The following is a 19,050-nucleotide window of genomic DNA, read 5'->3' as shown; positions in this document are numbered from 1 at the left end:
TGGGTTCAGAGTGGGGGACATGCCTATACCTGTAGGACACCCCTGTTCTTGTGGGCAGTGGGGGTTATCCAGGTGTTTCGAGGGGGAGCAAATTTGAACACCGCTGGCTATGGAGAAATGCCAGGGAAAGCCAGTGGGCATGGAATTTTCAGCCAGATGAACCTGGAAGGGGAGCTCCGTTCTCTCTGGGGCCCCAGTCACTCCTACCAGTGCCAAGCCTGGGCCCTGTCCTTGAGGTTTCAAAACATTTTCTCTCCATTTCTGCAGGGCCACCCCAATGTGATCTCCTGCCTCTGCATCAGTGAAGATAGGCGGTGGATTGCCACGGCCGACAAAGGGCCCAACTGCCTGATAATTATATGGGACTCCTTCACAGGGTAGGCTTGGTGCCACCATGCTTTCTCCTACTTAGTGTCCTGTGTCTGCCACTGTGGGCAGGACGGACGAGCAATCCGGCCTGGGCGTGCAGAAACCAGTGATGGGATGCAGGGTGAGGGGCTAGGGGACCTGGGGGAGGCTGGCCATCTTGTTGCCTTGAGTGACATTACCTTGGTGAATTTCCCGTTTACGATTCTTGGCTCCCGAGGCCCAGAAACTTGGTTTGGCGGTGTCCCAGAGTAGACGGGGCTGAGGGAGGTTAACTCACACAAACCCAGCTTGGAGGCCCAGAGAAGTGAAGTGACTTTCCCTACCTGCAAAAGGAAGAGGCTAATCTTACCTACTGTTTTAGTTTTCTTGGGATGCTCTAAGAAATTACCACACACTGAGGGGCCTAAAATAACAGCAAGTTACTCCCTCACAGTTCATGAGGCTGGAAGTCTGAAACCAGGGTGCCTGCAAGGGTGGTCCCTTCTGGGCCTCCGAAGGAGAATCTGTTCCAGGCCTCTCTCCCAGCTGCTGGTGGTGGCTGGCAGCCCTTGGCAGTCCTTGGCTGGTAGACTGATCCCTCTAGCCTCTGCCTCTGTCTTCACATGGCATTTTCCCCGGTGTATCTCTTTGTGTCTTCTCTTCTGTGAGTTCAACAGTCATTGAATTTAGGGCTCATCCTAATCCAGTAGGACTTCATCTTAACAAACTACCCCTGCTAAGACCCTTCCCACATAACGCTCACATTCTGAGGTTCTGGGTGGACATGACCTTTGAAGGGGGCCCTTCAACCCACTACACTTACCTTACAGGACTGTCATAGAGGCCAGTAGAGCACGGTACCTGGCCCATGACGGATGCTTATATGTGAGTTTTCTTTCTTAATTCCTGGTTCTAGAGGCAGAGAGCAGTGCGGGATTAGTTGACAAGATTGTGAGGCTCTGGTTGGGAGTGGATGAGTCCAGTTGGGCTAGATTAGGAAGAAGGTGTGTTTAATGCTCTGGAATGTTCTGGAAGGTTATATTGGCTCTTCTAAGACACAAGTCCCCAGGTGACTGGTGACCTGGATAGGGCCATGTTACCTAACCCTGGTCCTCATCTTACTGGACATCTCAGTGGCATTTGACACTCTTCATTTCCTTGGCTTCTCTGATACCACGTCCTCTGGTTCTCATCCGACTTATTGCCTCTTCCTTCTCAGACTCTTCTGAGTCTCACTTCCTCTGGCCTTTCCTTGGCCACGGCCTGAGGATGCTTTGGTATTGTTCCCCAACCAGGAAGCAGCAGACCTGGGACTTGAAACCACACTGTCTTCATCTCAATGCCACCTCAATATTGGGGCACCTGGGTGGCTCCGTCAGATAAGCGTCTGACTTCGGCTCATGTCATGATCTCAGGATTCGTGAGTTCGAGCCTCGCGTCGGGCTGTCTGCTATCAACACAGAGCCCACTTCAGATCCTCTGTCCCCCTCTCTCTCTGAACTTCCCCCACCACCTCTCTCTCTCAAAAATGAATAAGCATTAAAAAATAACCACCTCAATACTTCCTGTTTTCACTGATGAGGAAGCTGCCGGAGAACATTGCATCTGAATGTCCCATGGGTATCTCCTGCTAAAATGTCCCCAAGCCCTGTTGTATCTCTTCCCCGGGTGCCCCTGCCCACCCTCTCTGGCCCGGCCGGCCTCCTCCTCTCCAGCTTCACCCTGCAGTCCAGCCTCCGGGACTCTGATTTTGTCTTATTGTAGTAAAAATACATAACATAACATTGACCATCTTAATGATTTTTAAATGTATAATTCAGTGACATTAATTGCATTCACAGTGTTATGCACCCATCACCACCATTTCCAGAACATTTTCATCACGCCCCGCAAACAGAAACTCTGTGCCAGTGAGCTCCCCCTTCTCCCTCCCAACAGCCCCTGATCTGCTTCCTGTCTCCATAGATTTGCCTGTTGCTAGTTCGTGTCAGTGGACTTGTCCGTGGCTTTTTGCATCTGCCTTCTCTCTCTCAGCATGTTTCCAAAGTTCTGCCGTGTGGTAGCTTGACCCAATGCTTCCTTTCTTTTTCTAGCTGCTCAAGATTCTGTTGCATGGACATACCAGTTTTGCTTATTTGTTCACCTGTTGATTTTTAAAAATCACCTCATTTATATTTCTTAGATGTTTACTTATTTATTTTTTAGAGAGAGAGTGAGCAGGGGAGGGGCAGAAGGAGAAAGAGCAAGAGAATCTCAAGCAGGCTCCACACTGTCAGCACAGAGCCCAATGCGAGGCTGGAGCTCGTGGACCATGAGGTCATGACCTGAGCCAAAATCAAGAGTCAGACACAGCCAGTGACTGAGCTACCCTGGCACTCTTAAAAATCATTTTATTAAGAAAACATTTTTTTAATGTTTATTTATTTTTGAGAGAGAGAGAGAGACAGAGACAGAGCATGAGTGGACGAGGAGTGGAGTGGACGAGTGGAGGAGAGAGAGAGAGACACAGAATCCGAAGCAGGCTCCAGGCTCTGAGCTGTCAGCACACAGCCCGATGCGGGGCTCAAACTCACGAACGACGAGATCATGATCTGAGCTGAAGTCAGACACCCGACTGAGCCACCCAGGCACCCCCCTAAAAATCATTTTATTTGAAAGCTAACATCTCCTTTGGCTACATCTCCAATCTTAGTCCTCTTCTTAGAGGTAGTCAGTTTGGTGTGTTTCCTTCCAGAACATTTGCCGTTGTCTTAAATACACATATACGGATATCATCATGTATCATCACGTGGTTTTTCTCCACAGCATTTTTTTTCCTTTTTTATTTATTTTATTTTTTTTAAAATTTTTTTTAATGTTTATTTATTTTTGAGACAGAGACACAGCATGAGCAGGGAAGGGGCAAAGAGAGAGGGAGACACAGAATGTGAAGCAGGCTCCAGGCTCTGAGCTGTCAGCACAGAGCCCGACGCGGGGCTCGAACTCACGAGCTGTGAGATCATGACCTGAGCCGAAGTCGGACGCTTAACCAACTGAGCCACCCAGGCACCCCTTTTTTTCCCTTTTTAAAAAAAAGTTTGTTTGTTTATTTATTTTGAGAGAGAGAGAGAGCAAACACGAGTGGGGGAGGGGCAGAAAATGAGGAGACAGAATCCCAAGCAGGCTCTGCGCTGTCAGCACAGAGTCTGACACGGGGCTTGAACTCATGAACCATAAGATCATGACCTGAGCCAAAGTCAAGAGTCAGATGCTTAACCCACTGAGCCTCCCAGGCACCTCCTCCTTTTTTTTTTTTTTTTTTTTTTTAAAGAGAGAGCATGAGCTGGGGAGAATGGCAGAGGGAGAGAGAGAGAGAGAGAGAGAGAGAGAGAGAGAGAGAGTCTTAAGCAGGCTCTAAGCTCAGCATGGAGCCTGATGTGGGGCTCAATCCCACGACCCTGGGGTCATATCCGAGCCAAAATCAAGAGTCGGATGCTCAACCAACTGAGCCACCCAGGTGCCCCGTCTCCATAGCATTTTGAGTGTGATCTTTTCCCAAACACAGAATCTGATTGTGTTTCTCGCCTGCTTAAAACCATTCAGAGGCCGGCCATTGCCGGCCCAGCCTGTGTCACAGGGAATACGCACCTTGATTCATAGCCATGGGAACAGGTCCCCCAGAAAGTGAAATTCCCCGTCTATATGACTGGCTGTCATCTGTGGCTGTCACATACTTTCAGCTGCAAGTACTGGGACATCTGCCTTAACACACGAGGGAGCGTTATTATAACCCGTGAGAGAGAGTCCGCAGGTAGGAGGGGGGCCCCTCGTGTGTGTCTCTTCTCTGAAGCCGTTGCTCACGGCTCCCCTTCCCCAGGCACCGCTGGCCCCTTAGACAGTGTTTATTCTTTGCTTCTCTCTTGCTTGTAAAGCTGTCTCCCCCACCAGACTGGGGGCGGCTCTGGCAGCGATATTTTTTCCCAGTTACAAAGTAAAGTGCGTCTGTGCTTAGCAATTCAGTATGTCGATATGAGTTTATGATATAGGAAATGATGACTTTGGGGCCCAGAAAAGATTATTTGGTTTTAGAGTTAATGTTCACTTTATTAAAGTTATAAACTAAAAACCACAGTTTTTCCTTAAGCCTTTTGCTCAACTTATAAATCTTACTCCTTTTATAAATCTAGCACATTTTTGCAATTGCCTTTAAGGGGGTTTTGATTAATGTTTGGCCCCACTCACAAATTTGATTATTAACTGCTTTTAAGCATTTTTAAACTGCACTTAGAAATTGAATATATTTGGTTTTATCTTTAAGTTCTTTAGTAGTCTGACTAAAAAATAAACCCTTCACCCATACTTAAGTAATTCTTATAAGTCTAATAAATTAGACATAACTATGGCAAATTTTAAGTTCCCATAAGTAGTCTAATATTGTTTATAAACCCAGTGCGATTTGAATTTGAAATCGTAAGTCTAAATCAACTACAGACCTTAAATTAGAATCACAAATCTAATCCATCAGAGACTCTGAGATGTTAAGTTCTAAACATCACCCATTCCTAAACAAAATGACCAAATTCTCTTACCACCGATACGTTTGTGGTACAGGCCCGACCGACATCATCGTCCCTAGGTTGAATTCTGAATATCCACAGGGACAAGACGCTTTTCCCCACTAAGGGCATCGCTGTGCCACTTGTAGTAATAACAGGACTGCCTCCCAAGTGAATTTGGGGGGTACTTCCCAGGGTGAGGAAATCTTCTTGAGTGACAGGGAACCGGCCAGGTCCTCAGCCGGGGCAGACACTTGGTCCCAGCCAGTTGGGTGACAAGGGCTCTATAATAAAAAACAATGGGGAACCATCAGTCCCTGTCCCTACCACCTGCTCTTCACCTCTAGGGCAAGTCAGGGACTCCCCCCCCCACTGCTCCTCACTTACATCACTCCCATCCTTGCTTCTGCTGTCTCCTGCATTTCTTTGGCTCTCTCTCATATTTAAGTATCTAATTAAATTCCGCTTGTGACAGGCCTTTGCCTGCTGCCTACACTTCTGCTGTCTTGCCAGTGACACAGTGCAGAAGTGAGTAAGGAAAAACAGACGAAGTCCCTCCTCACCCAAACACACCTTCAGAGTCACCCATGTGTAGTTGGGAGTCCATTCCTCCAGACTTTTCTGTGCACATAAATGCACACACACTCTCCCTCCCTCACTTAGGATGATGCTCTGTATGCTGTTTCACAATTTGCTTTTTTTTTTTTTTTGCAGAATCTGGACACCTTCCCACATCTACCTCATTCTTTTTAAAAGTAGCATAGTTTTTCATTATGTGGTTATGTCATGATATACTTTTTAATTTATTTTATTTTTGTATTTTATTTATTTACTTATTTTGAAAGAGAGAGAGAGAGAGAGAGCACGAGCAGGGCAAGGGCAGAGAAGCAGAGAGAGAGAATCCCAAGCAGGCTCCGCACTGTCAGTGCAGAGCCTGATACGGGGCTCCAGCTCACGTAGAGTGAGATCATGACCGGAGCCAAAATCAAGAGTCAGAAGCTTAACCGACTGAGTCACCCAGGCGCCCCCTGCCCCACCTGTCATAATATTTTTAAACAATTTCTACATACATGGATATTGGTGTTGTTTCCAGATTTTTTTTTTTTTTTTTGCCATTAAAGCCATGCCACAGTGAACATGAGTGTATATTTACTTTTGCTATTATTTTTCTGGGAAAAAGCCATAGCAGGGAAATTGTTGGGTCCTAGTGCATATACATTTAAAATTTTGATAGATGCGGTGAAACTGCCATCCCAAAAGCTTGCTGATTTACATTCCCACTTAGGTAGGAGGACACGCGTTTTCCTGGGAGCCTGGGATTGTCATAGGCATCTTTCCCCATATTTTCATCCTTTGTGCCTGACACAGAATCAGCGCTCAATAACTTCATGAAAACAGCAAATAGCACATTTATGTGATGATGAGCTAGTTTTATTTCTTCATTTTTTTTACTTGAGGTAAAATTCACATAATGTAAAATTAGCCATTTTATTTTGTTATTTTTTATTATTTTATTTTAGAGAGAGAATGCACATGCAGGGGGGAGGGGCAGAGAGAGAGAGAGAGAGAGAGAGAGAGAGAGAGAGAGAGAGAGAATCTTGAGCAGGCTCCATGCTCAGCTCGGAGCCCGATACGGGGCTCAATCCCACAACCCTAGGATCATGACTTGAGCCAAAATCAAGAGTTGAATGCTCAACTGAGTCACTTAGGCACACCTTAAATTAACCATTTTAAAGTGCAAATCCAGGGGCACCTGGGTGGCGCAGTCAATTAAGCGTCTGACTTCAGCTCAGGTCATGATCTCACAGCTTATGAGTTTGAGCCCCGCGTCCGGCTCTGTGCTGCCAGCTCAGAGCCTGGAGCCTGCTTCGGATTCTGTGTCTCCCTCTCTCTCTGCCCCTCCTTCGCTCACTCACTCTCTCTGTCTCTCTCTCTCTCTCTCAAAAATAAACAAACATTAAAAAAAAATTTAAGTGTGCAATCCACTGGCACTTAGCACATTTACAGTGTTGTGCTACCACCACCTGTATCTGGCTCCAAAATATTCCCATCCCCAACAAAGGGAAGCCCGTTCCCCCTCCCCACGCCCCAGCAGCCACCGATCTGCTTTCTGTCCCTATGGATTTTCTAATTGTGGACATTTCATACTAATGGACTCATACAATATATGGTCTTTGTGACCGGCTTCTCGCACATCGCAGGATGCTTTCGGGGCTCACTCATGGTACACTTGCGTCAGTGCACCAGGCCTTTTTAGGGCCGAGTCACCGTCCATTGTATGCCTGGACCACATTTCGCTTCTCCATAGCTGTTATGCTTTTGAAATGAGTCCGTCTGGGAAGCAAGGCAGACCTCAGCAAATGCTTGTTCCCCGGTCCTGTTTTTTGCAGCATTCCTGTGCACACGATATTTGACAGCTGCCCGGAAGGCAACGGCATCGGGGCCATAGCCATCACCCGGGACGCCAAGTACCTGGCAACCATCTCAGATGCTGAAATCCAGGTACAAGGCCCTTCGGGTCGGCCTTGGAGGGCTGGCTGGCCTGTCGTGCGTCCCGATGGGCAGCTCTGCTCAGGCCACACGGCGTGTGTGATGCTCTCGTGACCGGACTCCGTGGCCCCTTGTCAGGGGCTCTCTGCCTGTGGCTCGGCTCACAGTGCTGTCCTCAGTTCACCGAAGTTACAGGGTTACCACGGGAGGTGTGGAGTACTTCAGCAGCCTTCAGGAACTTTCTCATTCTCCTCTATCTGCTGTTACAGAAAGTTTGCATCTGGAGGTGGACGTTAGCAGTGGAAACGCCAGCGTGTACTCTTGACCTTCCCAAAGAGTATGGGTTTCAGGTGAGCTCAATTGAAGTCTGTAAAGCTCTGCCCGCAGCGACGCTGAGCCCAGGTCAAAACATACTTTCTGTTTTACTACTTTTGTTACAGTGCACTAGAGGTCGTAAAGAAACAAAACAAAACACTTTCATCTCCATGATCTCCTTTTATTTTTGAGGCTAGTGGCAGTATTTTTCTGAGCACTTGTTACGTGCCAGATTCTGCCAAGTTCTTTACATACAATCCATGCAAACATGCTGCGTCAGAGTTGTTACTTTAGTAACGCCTGTGGAATGCTACTATTGTTAGATAATTTGTCTGAAGTCACCAGCTAGCAGCCGTTCTTACTCTAGAGGCATGCTCTTAGCTGCTCTTCATATCGGGGAGTTGTTATTAATCTCGGTTTGCTTGAAGTGACTTGCCAAGGGCACCCACAAAGTTTACCCTGCTGTGCTGCATTGTCTTACTCATATTGCATCCTTCATTCATCGCACGCTTGCTGAGGGCCTACTATGCACCAGACACTGTGCAAGCCGCCTACCTGGCTTGCAGGACCTGGAACCCAGTCAGAGGGTCTGGGTGACTAGGCTCAGCCAGGCACACACCATACCGCAGCCTTATGTCCATTTCTCTCCTTCTGCCCAACCCCCCAACTTTCCTCCACTTCCCTGGAAAAAACTTCCTTTTTTTTAATTTATTTTTTATTTTTTTATTTTTAAAAATTTACATCCAAATTAGTTAGCATGTAGCATATAGTGCAACAATGATTTCAGGAGTAGGTTCCTTAATGCCCCTTCCCCATTCAGCCCATCCCCCCTCCCACACCCCTTCCAGCAACCCTCAGTTTGTTCTCCATAGTTACGAGCCTCTTCTGGTTTTTCCCCCTCCCTGTTTTTGTATTATTTTTGTTTCCCTTCCCTTATGTGAAAAAACTTCCTTACATGTTTTCTAAGCTGAGCTGATAGGGTAGCCGCCACCCCTATGTGGGTTTCTCAATTGGGGCAAAAAATGCCTCTGAGATTTTGATAGAGACTGCAAGGAATCTGTAGATCGCTTTGGGTAGTTACTGTTCTCAGAACAATCCACGAGATGTGTTTCCATTTACTTACATCTTCTTGAATTTCCTTCAGCAGTGTTTTATAGTTTGCAGTGTACAAATCTTTCACCTCAATTTATTCCGAAGTATTTTTATGCTATTGTAAGTGGGTCCATTTTCTTTTTCTTTAAAAAAAATTTTTTTTTTTTTAAAATTTTTTTTTCAACGTTTATTTATTTTTGGGACAGAGAGAGACAGAGCATGAACGGGGGAGGGGCAGAGAGAGAGGGAGACACAGAATCGGAAACAGGCTCCAGGCTCCGAGCCATCAGCCCAGAGCCTGACGCGGAGCTCGAACTCACGGACCGCGAGATCGTGACCTGGCTGAAGTCGGATGCTTAACCGACTGCGCCACCCAGGCGCCCCAAAAAAAATTTTTTTTAATGTTTATTTATTTTTGAGAGGTAGAGCATGAGCAGGGGAGGGGCAGAGAGAGAGTGAGACACAGAACCCGAAGCAGGCTCGAGGCTCTGAGCTGTCGGCACAGAGCCTGATGTGGGGTTTGAACCCACGAACCGTGAGATTGTGACCAGAGCTGAAGTTGGATGCTCAGCTGACTGAGCCCCCGCCGGGCGCCCACGTGGATCCATTTATTTTCTTAATCTCCTTCTCGGATTCCTCATTGCTAGTCCTGTGTATAGAAACTCAGCTTGTTTTGTGTCCTGAAACTTTGCTGAATACATGCGGCTACTTAAGTTTAAGTCAAATGAAATGAAAGAAAACTACAAATTCATTTCCTCAGTGTCACTACATTCCAAGTACTCATTAGCCACATGTGGCTGGTGGCTGCCGCTTTTGACGGCGCAGATTATCGAACGTCTCCATCTTAAGGTAAAGTGCTATGGGACAGCATTGCAGATAGCCCTAGGCCTGGATGGACTCCCCCGACAGCCTGCTCTGCGTCCCGACTGAGCAGGCTGGACGTGGCTGGAGAGAACCACCCAACTAAGCCGATTCCTTTTACTTGGCATCGAGTCACAAATGTGGAGGGAGCTCTCAGCACTGCCTGGCCATTCTAGTAGGCTGTCTTTTTGGTTTCTAGAGACAACAGTCTCACATCGTCTCCTCCTTCCTCTTCGGTCCTTTCTCTTTACTCTCAGCTGATGGTTTCTCTCATTTTTCATTGAGAAACTGAGAGCCATTGGATACAAACACTGGCCTGCTCTCACCCCCAGGCCTACAACCTGCCTTCAACCTACCACCTTCTCTTATCCCTCTCTCTGCTTGAGAGCCGGGTGCACTGGATCCCTCCCCACTCACGCGGCCCTCGCCTGCAGTGATCAGCTGTCCCTCTGATGGGTGGTTACCCCCTCCACAAACACACGGGCTTCAGTGTCACTCTTCTTTGGAGAAGAAGCCGCCTCTGACGGTTCACGTCCCTCCAGCTCTTGCCCGCTGCGCCTCTTTCACAGTAAAACGTCTGAGAATGACTGTCCGCACTTGCTTTCTTCCTTCATCTTTTTTGTGCCCCAAACATTTGGTCTCTTTATGTTTTTATTGCTAAATAAGGTGTCCGTGTAAAATGTGTACATTTTAAGGAAGAGAACGAAATGTACCTGTGTGCTCACTGATGGGTCAAGTAAGAGGACATCATCCAAACCCTGAGTCCCTTTGTCCCCCTTCCCCAATCTCATCTCCAGCCTTGCTTCCCACCTTAACCAGTGTCCCAGGTTTTGTGTTACACATTCCCTTGCTTGCCTTTACACTTTTCCCCAGCAATGTACGTAGCCCTCCGTACTATCCTATTTTGTTTCACCTGTTTTAATCTGTACATATTTGGAGTTCATAACTGCTTCGTTCTCTCCGCCTTGTTTCTGAGATTCATCCATGTTGATTATTGAGCTGTAATTCATCAGTTCTCACTGCTGTGTAGTTTCTCCTCGTTTGAGCACAATACAGCTCATTTATCGTACAGTCGATGAAGATTTTGCTGTTTTTCATCTGTCTTCCGCCCACCCACGGATCTACCGAAACTGTCCTTATCACAGTCGCTGGGACTTCCAAGTCAGATGAGCACTATGAAGTCCTCAGGTGCGTCCCTGCCTGTGGGCATTTCCGGCTCTCTCACTGGCCTTCTTTCCCAGGCTCTTCTGTGGGCTCTTCCTCGTTCACTGCCTACCTTCTACGTGTTGGCGGTCATCAGGGTTTAGTTGTGGGAGCTCCTCCTCTTGCTACACCTTCTTCCTGGCTGTTCTCATCCATTGCCATGGCTTTTAAGTACTGTGTACCCCCCAGGTACATCCCAAAATCCTGCCTCCCTTCTCTGTTTCTACAGCCATCACATCCACCTGCATGACTACAACATCCTCCCATCTGATCTGGGGTCGGTTTTGACGCACTCCTACCAGCCTTCCTGTGGCAGCCAGAGCAGGCAGTTTTTGTTTTTCTTTTCTTTTCTTTTCTTTTCTTTTCTTTTCTTTTCTTTTCTTTTCTTTTCTCTTCTCTTCTCTTCTCTTCTTTTCTTTTCTTTACCATTTACTTATTTTTGAGAGACAGAGACAGAGCACGAGCGGGGAAGGGGCAGAGAGAGGGAGATACAGAATCTGAAGCAGGCTCCGGGCTCTGAGCTGTCAGCACAGAGCCTGATGAGGGGCTTGAACTCACCAACCCTGAGATCATGGCCTGAGCCAAAGCCGGACACTTAGCCCACTGGGCCATCCAGGCGCCCCCAGAGCAGTAGTTCTTAAGCCAAACAAATTATATCCCTCTCTTAAAATCTTTCAGTGACTTCCCATTGGCATGGGAATAAACTTAAACTCCCCCTCCACCTGTCTCCCAACATCTATCCTCCTGTTTATTAATGTTTTATTAGTTTCCATACCCTAGAATTGTACAGGAATGGACTCTTTGTGGAGGACTCTGGCTTCTTTCACTCAATTTAATTTTTGAGATTCATCCATGTTGTTACATGTTTATTCCTTTATATTATTCTTTGTGTCCTTTATTGAGTTAATGCTGAATGGTAGTCGTGTATTGAGTGGATATGACACAATTTGTTTATCTATTCACTGTTGAAAGACATTTGCATTGTTTTCTATCTCTGGCTGTTGAAAACAAAGCTGCATGAACTTTCATGCACGAGTCTTTGTAGGGATATATGCTTCCGTTTCTTCTGGTAATTATCTTTGTTTTTGAAGGTTGTTCTCCCTAACTATAGGATTTTAGGTTGGTAGTTATCTTCTTTCAATACTTTCAGGATATTATTCCACTGTCTTCAGACTTACACCATTTCTGTTGAGAAGTCAGCTATCAATCTTATTGTTCCTTCTTTTGAAAGTTATGTGTCTTTCCTTCCCCTCCTGCCCCACTCTGGATGCTTTTTTGATTTTCTGTTAGTTTTCAACAGTTGGCTTTTTTTGTTTTTTGTAATTTTTAAAAAATATATTAAAAATTTTTTAATGTTTATTTTTAAGAGAGAGAGAAAGAGAGAGAGAGAGAGAGTGTGAGTGAGGGGGGAAGGGCAGACAGAGAGGGAGACAGAATCCAAAGCAGGCTCCAGGCTCTGAGCTGTCAGCACAGAGCCCAACGTGGGGCTTGAACTCACGGACTGCAAGATCGTGACCTCAGCCGAAGTCGGACGCTCAACCGACTGAGCCACCCGCTCAGGTGCCCCTAAGATGTGTTTCTGGAACCTGTTTTCCAGGGCTACCGGCTGCAGCCCTTCACCCCAGGTTGCAACCAGCCCCTCCCCCCTCCACGTACATACCCTGGCAGGACATGTGCCTAAGTCTCCCGGGGGATTTCTGTCCTGTTGTTGCTGTTTGATTTAGTTCCTGCATTTCATGGTTTCCTCGCTTCCATAGTTGCTGCAGGGCTCTTTGGGAAGAGAGCCAGGCAACCCGTGCTATTCACTGCCTTGGCAGGAATCAGAAACTCCTTCCAGTATTTGGCATTCATTCCAAGTTACCTTGTGGCCTTGTCAAATTTAGAAATGTGTATGCAGCAGTTTTTGTCCAAAAGGACACAGAGTAAAGGTTATTAGTGAATATTGTTTGACTTTTGCTCGTTCCAATTTACAGATGATGAGTTATAATAAATAAGACTAAATGAGAAAGGGAACACATTTGAGACCATTAGTTTTAACACTCGATGTTTAGATTATATTCCTGTTGTTTACAAAATGCCATGTCTTTTCTGTTTTATATTCCTATCCAGCTATTTATTATAATAAAAATATTATTTAATTTTAACAGTTTAGCCAGAGAGAAACAGAAAATTTATTGTAATGTAATATATTTCCATACTTTATATTTCAGAACTACCTTACTTTTAATCCAACAAATAATAAAGAATTGGTGAGCAATAGTAAAACACAGGCAATATATTATTTGTGGGTAAGTAGAAATATTTTTGTTTGTCTTAAATATGGGGACAAGTATGTGTTCATTCTCTGAGTACAGATATATTGGTAATGTAACAATATAGTATCTACTTAGGAAGCAATAAATATGTATTGAAATGTTTTTTATGTAATTACAGTTTTTATTTTAGCCCCACTGGAAATTAGTGTATTAAGTCAGAAGCAGATAATTTAAATTTAATTTATTTTTTTTTAATTTTTTTTTTTAACGTTTATTCATCTTTGAGAGACAGAGACAGAGCATGAACGGAGAAGGGGCAGAGAGAGGGAGACACAGAATCCGAAACAGGCTCCAGGCTCTGAGCTGTCAGCACAGGGCCTGACACGGGGCTCGAACCCACGAACCGCGAGATCATGACCTGAGCCGAAGTCGGACGCCCAACCGACTGAGCCACCCAGGCGCCCCTCATTTAATTTTTTAAAGTAATGAGTCAAATATTTATTTAAATGTACTTAACAGGTTTAAAATGCAGGGTTTTTCAAGACCTTGCTTTTTATAGATAGGAATTAGCAAACAGATCAGCAATATGTATACTGATACAGGGTGGAATCATGAGATTAAAAAAACATCGAAAGTTAAATATAAACTTACCACAGGACTCAGGAATTCCTAAATGCAAGAGAATGTAAAACAGGCAAGCCAACAAATACTCACATACAGATGTTCATAGGGCAGCATTATTTGCAATAACCAAGAGGTAGAAGCAAGCCAACTGTCCATCAGCTCATGAATGCAGACACAATGTGGCAAATCCATACAATGGAATATGATTCAGCGATAAAAAAAGAACGAGGCACTGACACCTGCTGCAATGTGGGTGAATCTTGAAAGCATGGTGATGGTGCTAAATGAAGGAAGCCAGACACAGCAAACCACATGCTGTATGATTGCACTGATATGAAATGTCCAGACCAGGAGAACCCAGGGGACAAAGTGCAGAATGGTGGTTGTTGGGGGCTCCGGGAGCCACACGTGGGACTGCTTCATGGAGAGGGGGCTTTCTTTCGGGGTGATAAAAGTGTTCTGGGACTAGGAGAGGTGATGGCTGCACAGCATTATTAATGTACTAAATGTCACTGGATTACACACTTTAAAATGGTAAATGGTTAATTTTATGTTATGTGGGTTTTACCTCAGTTAAAAATGCAAAACGAAAACACTGATTGAATGAATCACTGATTTTTCAGTGGTAGTCATTACTTCCAGTATTTATTGTAGCTTTAATGCCTTACAAATGTAGAATTCAGATTTGCATTCATTCCCATTTAAAGTCACAACCATTTGTGGCATTTTTTTTTTTATGTATTTGCTTTTCTTTCAGAATGTTTTCAGATGTTCCTGGAGGCAGCAGGCTCCCTTATCTATAGAGATTGCAAAGCTCTGGGCCTGTTTAGATGCATTTGTTTTGATTTTGTGGTTATATTCTTCTTTTGGAAACCAGGTCTTTTTTTTTTAGTAGTGATTATTTTTTCTGTACTTAACAGTGTGAAGAGAGAGATATACTTGCTCACAGTGCCCCACATTTAACAGAAAAAGTGAGTATGCCTGTTCCACTTTTATATGTCAGAGTTTGTGCAGAGTAAATATGTATGTGTGAGCTTAGTCGCTTTGGGCTACTCTTGGTGTCTTGATATTAAACCACTGGGAAATCATTTGAATTTTTTACTTGGGTCCTTCACCATATTGAATTGCCAGCTGAAAATAATGGACTTTTGTTCAAAATAAAATATTATGGAAATGATAGTTGACTACCCTGAGAAAATATCCAAAAGAGTGATAGATTTACTAATGTGAGTGTGTGTGTGTGTGTGTGTGTGTGTGTGTGTGTGAGAGACACAGAATGAAAATTAATTTGGAGTGATATAATAGTTGAACATGAGTGGATCCTTTTTAAGCCACCCAGTTTTCAGAGCAATAAAACCTGATGTGGGGTATTGGGAGGTTTAAGAACCAGGGGGAAGGCAGTGCAGCAGGGGTTGGAGGAAACTGTTTGTCTTGCCTACTCACCTCCAGCTGTCCCGTCCAAGGTGGAACTGGGGTCCTGTCTCCTACAGCATTTTCTGCATTTGACACCCATGTCACTGCCCCCAGCGAGCATCTTATGATGTTTCTTCTTTCATTCTTCACTCTTGTTATGATTTATAGGAACTTATTAAGAGGGCATGCCAAAAAAAAATATGAGATGGATGAATACAAGGAGAGAATATTCTGTCTGCAAGCTCTTTTTCATAAATCAAAGTTTTCGCAAAATAAAGTCAGTTCTCATTGTTCGTGGCAGTTACGTTGGATCAAGTCTCTGCAGACCTCAGATAGTGAATACGAAGTCATTGCTCCTAGGTGAAATACACGATTAGGTTCCTGCCGGCCTCTGGTCATTAACATTTTCGTCAACAGATAGATGCATAACCTCGTTTTATGTATGTTTTTGTTTAAAGACACCGTATTTAATATGTAATGTTGATTCATTAACTTTGACTCACAACCAACAACTCTGGAACATATGCCTGAATGAAGTTTATCTAACTCAGGTCTGTCCCCTGGAAGGCACATCGTAGCCTTCCTGCACTCAGGAACAGCATTTCAGTATCTTGTTTGGGGCCAGTTTAAGTACTGAAATCGCCAACAAAAAGCACCTCATAACTGCAAACAACATGGCACTAAACAGACCACGAAAAGGACACTTGTTTACAATTTGAGAGCTGAAGTAAGGCAGAGCGCATCCTTGCTTGACCTCAGCTAAGAACGTGCGCCTAGGGAGAGTCCAGTTTTTTTTGCCTCTCTGCACATGTGCATGTCCGCAAATGATCATTGAAAGTCCCACAAGGATTGATTTGGGTTATAAATAAATTTCAGCGAGGAGGTGAATTTGCAGATACAGAACCCACAGTGAGGATTGTCTGTAGTTTGAAATGATGAAAATGCCTTGTATTGAATCAGAGCTGCTCTTAGAAAGAACTTGACGCCCTTGCTTAACCAGCTATTGTTTTCCTGACCCTCTTGTGTTCAGGGCAATAGAGGTAAACCGTAGAGTCTTGTCTGTGTAGTTGGGAGAACCGGGCAGCAGACATGCTGTCTTGCATGACAAAATGTGGAGTTTCTTTGATTTACTCATTTGTTAAATATTCACTGTGGGGCTCCACTCACTGCTCTGGGTTCTTTCTATACTTCATCTCTAAGATGTTGCCTAAGAGAGATGGCCTAGTGCCTTATTTTTTGTAGCACACATTTCATAAGGAGTCAGGGGCATTTCTGTACTGTATGGTACTTAATTTCTACTGATGGGAAAAAAGGCTATAATTATGAGACTGGGATAATTACTTTATGATATCTTACAACCGGAGCATGCTCACGACAGACATTAGTCTCTTTATCAGTCTCTGAAACCCCTTACTCTGAAAGTAAGAGAAGTTGAACAGGTATAAACAAGCGATTAACCACTCTTTCATTTGATTTAAGCAAACAGTTTAATTAGCACAGTACATAACCCTTCACTTGGCTCTGAGCAAACCTTCAGAGGCTCAGAACTGCCTGCACCCCGGCAATCCACGAGGGAGAGATTTGTTAGTGATTGTTTTGTTTAAATTTTATCTTTTTCCTAGTGTATTTCAATGTAATATTATAAAATGTCATATTGATAAATGTTTTGTTTTATATTTATTACCAACGGTAACTTGTAATCTGTCTTTTGAAATGCAGACGTTCAACAAGCTCGTGGGAAAATTAACCCAGTCAGTCTTTCATTTGAATTTAACACAAATACTCTCAGCAACAATGGAAGGGAAGCTGGTTGTCTGGGACATATACCGCCCCCCATCGTCTGCCTCCGCCTCTCTGGACTTTCCTCATATCAAACCTTGTAAATTGGTTCATTTGCAGAAAGAGGGCATCACTGTGCTTACTACAGTTGATAGGTAATTAACTTAATTAAAAAGTAGCTATCAAGGATTACAAAAGTATTTTAAAACCCTTTTGGATGTATACATGTATTTTGTATATGCATAGAATATTTCTGGGGAAATTCGTTATTAACTGGGAATGTTTGTTGCCTCTGAGGAAAAGAATGGAGAAGTAGGATCAGGGTGGGGGTTAGATTCACCTCTTTTTATAGTCTCATTTGTACTAATTGGTTTGCTTTTATTATTATTTTTTAAATCATGGGCATATATTACTTTTAAAAATCCCTTTGTGTTGGTGAAACAAAAAGTAACTTGTTTTTTCTTCCACACTAATTCGACTTTATTTTGCACCCTAAATTTTACATACTTTAATTTTAAGAAAATAACGTCAATAACTATGTTGGGGTTTTTTTCTGATTACAAAGTAACACTTACCAGGGTCCCTGAGTGGCTCAGTTGGTTGAGCCACTCAGGGACCCTGACTTCGGCTCAGGTCATGATCTCACAGTCTGTGAATTCAAGTCCCATGTATGGCTCTCTCTTGTCAACACAGAGCCTGCTTCAGATCCTCTGTCTCCCTCTTTCTGCCCCTTCCCCACTGGTTCTCCTCCCCCCGCCCCTCTCAGAATGAATGAATGAATGAATGAATGAATGAATAAATAAATAAATAAATAAATAACACTTACCCATTATGAAAAGATGAAATACAACAGACCTTTATGAAGTTCACTGACTTGAGAGGTTGTGGGGGCTCAGAGAGGATCATTAAAAGCCTTAGTCTCAGATAGAAAGGGGTTTACATTCTAGGTGCATCTGTTCCCTGCTGAGGGACCCTGGGCAAGGGACTTTGCTGAGCCTCCATCTTTCCATCTGTAAAATGGGCATAACAATACTATCTCTCTCAGAGTGATTTTATGGGGATTTTGTGACACAAAGCATGTAAAACTTGTAACACATCGTCTGGCACAAGGGAGCCCTAGGTGAAAAAGTTAGTATGCTAGAGAAGTTCCCAAAAGTGATGGAGAAAATTGCCAAATGACAAGGACCATGCCCATATAATTGGAGCCACTGTGCCATCTGCTTTCCAAAAGCCCTGCTTTCATTTTCATTTCTTTTTTTTTTTTTTATTTTTTTCAACGTTTATTTATTTATTTTTTGGGACAGAGAGAGACAGAGCATGAACGGGGGAGGGGCAGAGAGAGAGGGAGACACAGAATCAGAAACAGGCTCCAGCCTCTGAGCCATCAGCCCAGAGCCTGACGCGGGGCTCGAACTCACGGACCACGAGATCGTGACCTGGCTGAAGTCGGACGCTTAACCGACTGCGCCACCCAGGCGCCCCTCATTTCTTTTAATAAAGGGAGCAGTGAGGGTCTGGCATGGCTTTTCAAAGAGAAATGTAAATTGCCGTCCTCACGTAGTGGTGTGGAGAAGACAGTGATGGAATTGCTGCTGCTGATGAACCAACCTTTAATTACTTGGGGGTTAGGGCCAGTGAAGACCAGCCCTCTGTTCCCCTCTCTCCGTGTTAAATAAAACCCAGACGGGACCAGGGAGCCCATGAAGGAAAGGTCTTGAAAATACTTGGCTTGTTTTGCCTTTTCTGTCCAGCAGAGGGCAGTGAAAGGTGTTCTAGCCAATTACTCTGCCCACCTGCCTCGCTTATTAATCAGAAACATCATTTAATCACTTTGCGTATATGAGAGGAAATTCATCCCCCTGCCCCCCCCCCAATTAGAATTACGTTAGAGGCTTTTTTTAAAAAAGCCCATTTGGAATGGATCTGAGGACTGGAAATAAAAGCCATTTTGTCACGCGGCACTGCCTTTGGCTGTGATGACTGGACAGGGTTTTACGATGGCTCTAACAACAGTGCCTTCTTGTAAAGCAGCTTGTGTCCTATTGCCAGGCTGGGTGATATCGGAGGGCTGGTAGACGGTTTCACGGCAGAGAATGTAAATCACTGCCCATTGCCACTGCACATGGCTGATCTGG

General features: G+C 44.5%; 1 protein-coding gene across 1 annotated transcript in view; it reads left to right on the top strand.

Annotated features, from left to right (window-relative positions):
• CFAP251 (cilia and flagella associated protein 251) overlaps positions 1-19,050 on the top strand; it is a 72,777-nt gene that overhangs the window by 7,702 nt on the left and 46,025 nt on the right. Inside the window, 6 exon segments of the mRNA XM_047088450.1 lie at positions 268-377; positions 7,274-7,385; positions 7,643-7,723; positions 13,055-13,132; positions 14,644-14,694; positions 16,856-17,070. Coding sequence (XP_046944406.1) covers positions 268-377; positions 7,274-7,385; positions 7,643-7,723; positions 13,055-13,132; positions 14,644-14,694; positions 16,856-17,070 — 647 coding nt within the window.

The sequence above is a fragment of the Lynx rufus genome, unplaced genomic scaffold (assembly GCF_022079265.1).
Source record: "Lynx rufus isolate CCGP_SWC_20201006 ecotype Redwood Valley unplaced genomic scaffold, mLynRuf1.p SCAF_24, whole genome shotgun sequence".
Classification (NCBI taxonomy): domain Eukaryota; kingdom Metazoa; phylum Chordata; class Mammalia; order Carnivora; family Felidae; genus Lynx; species Lynx rufus.
This window is presented reverse-complemented; position numbering and strand designations above follow the sequence as displayed.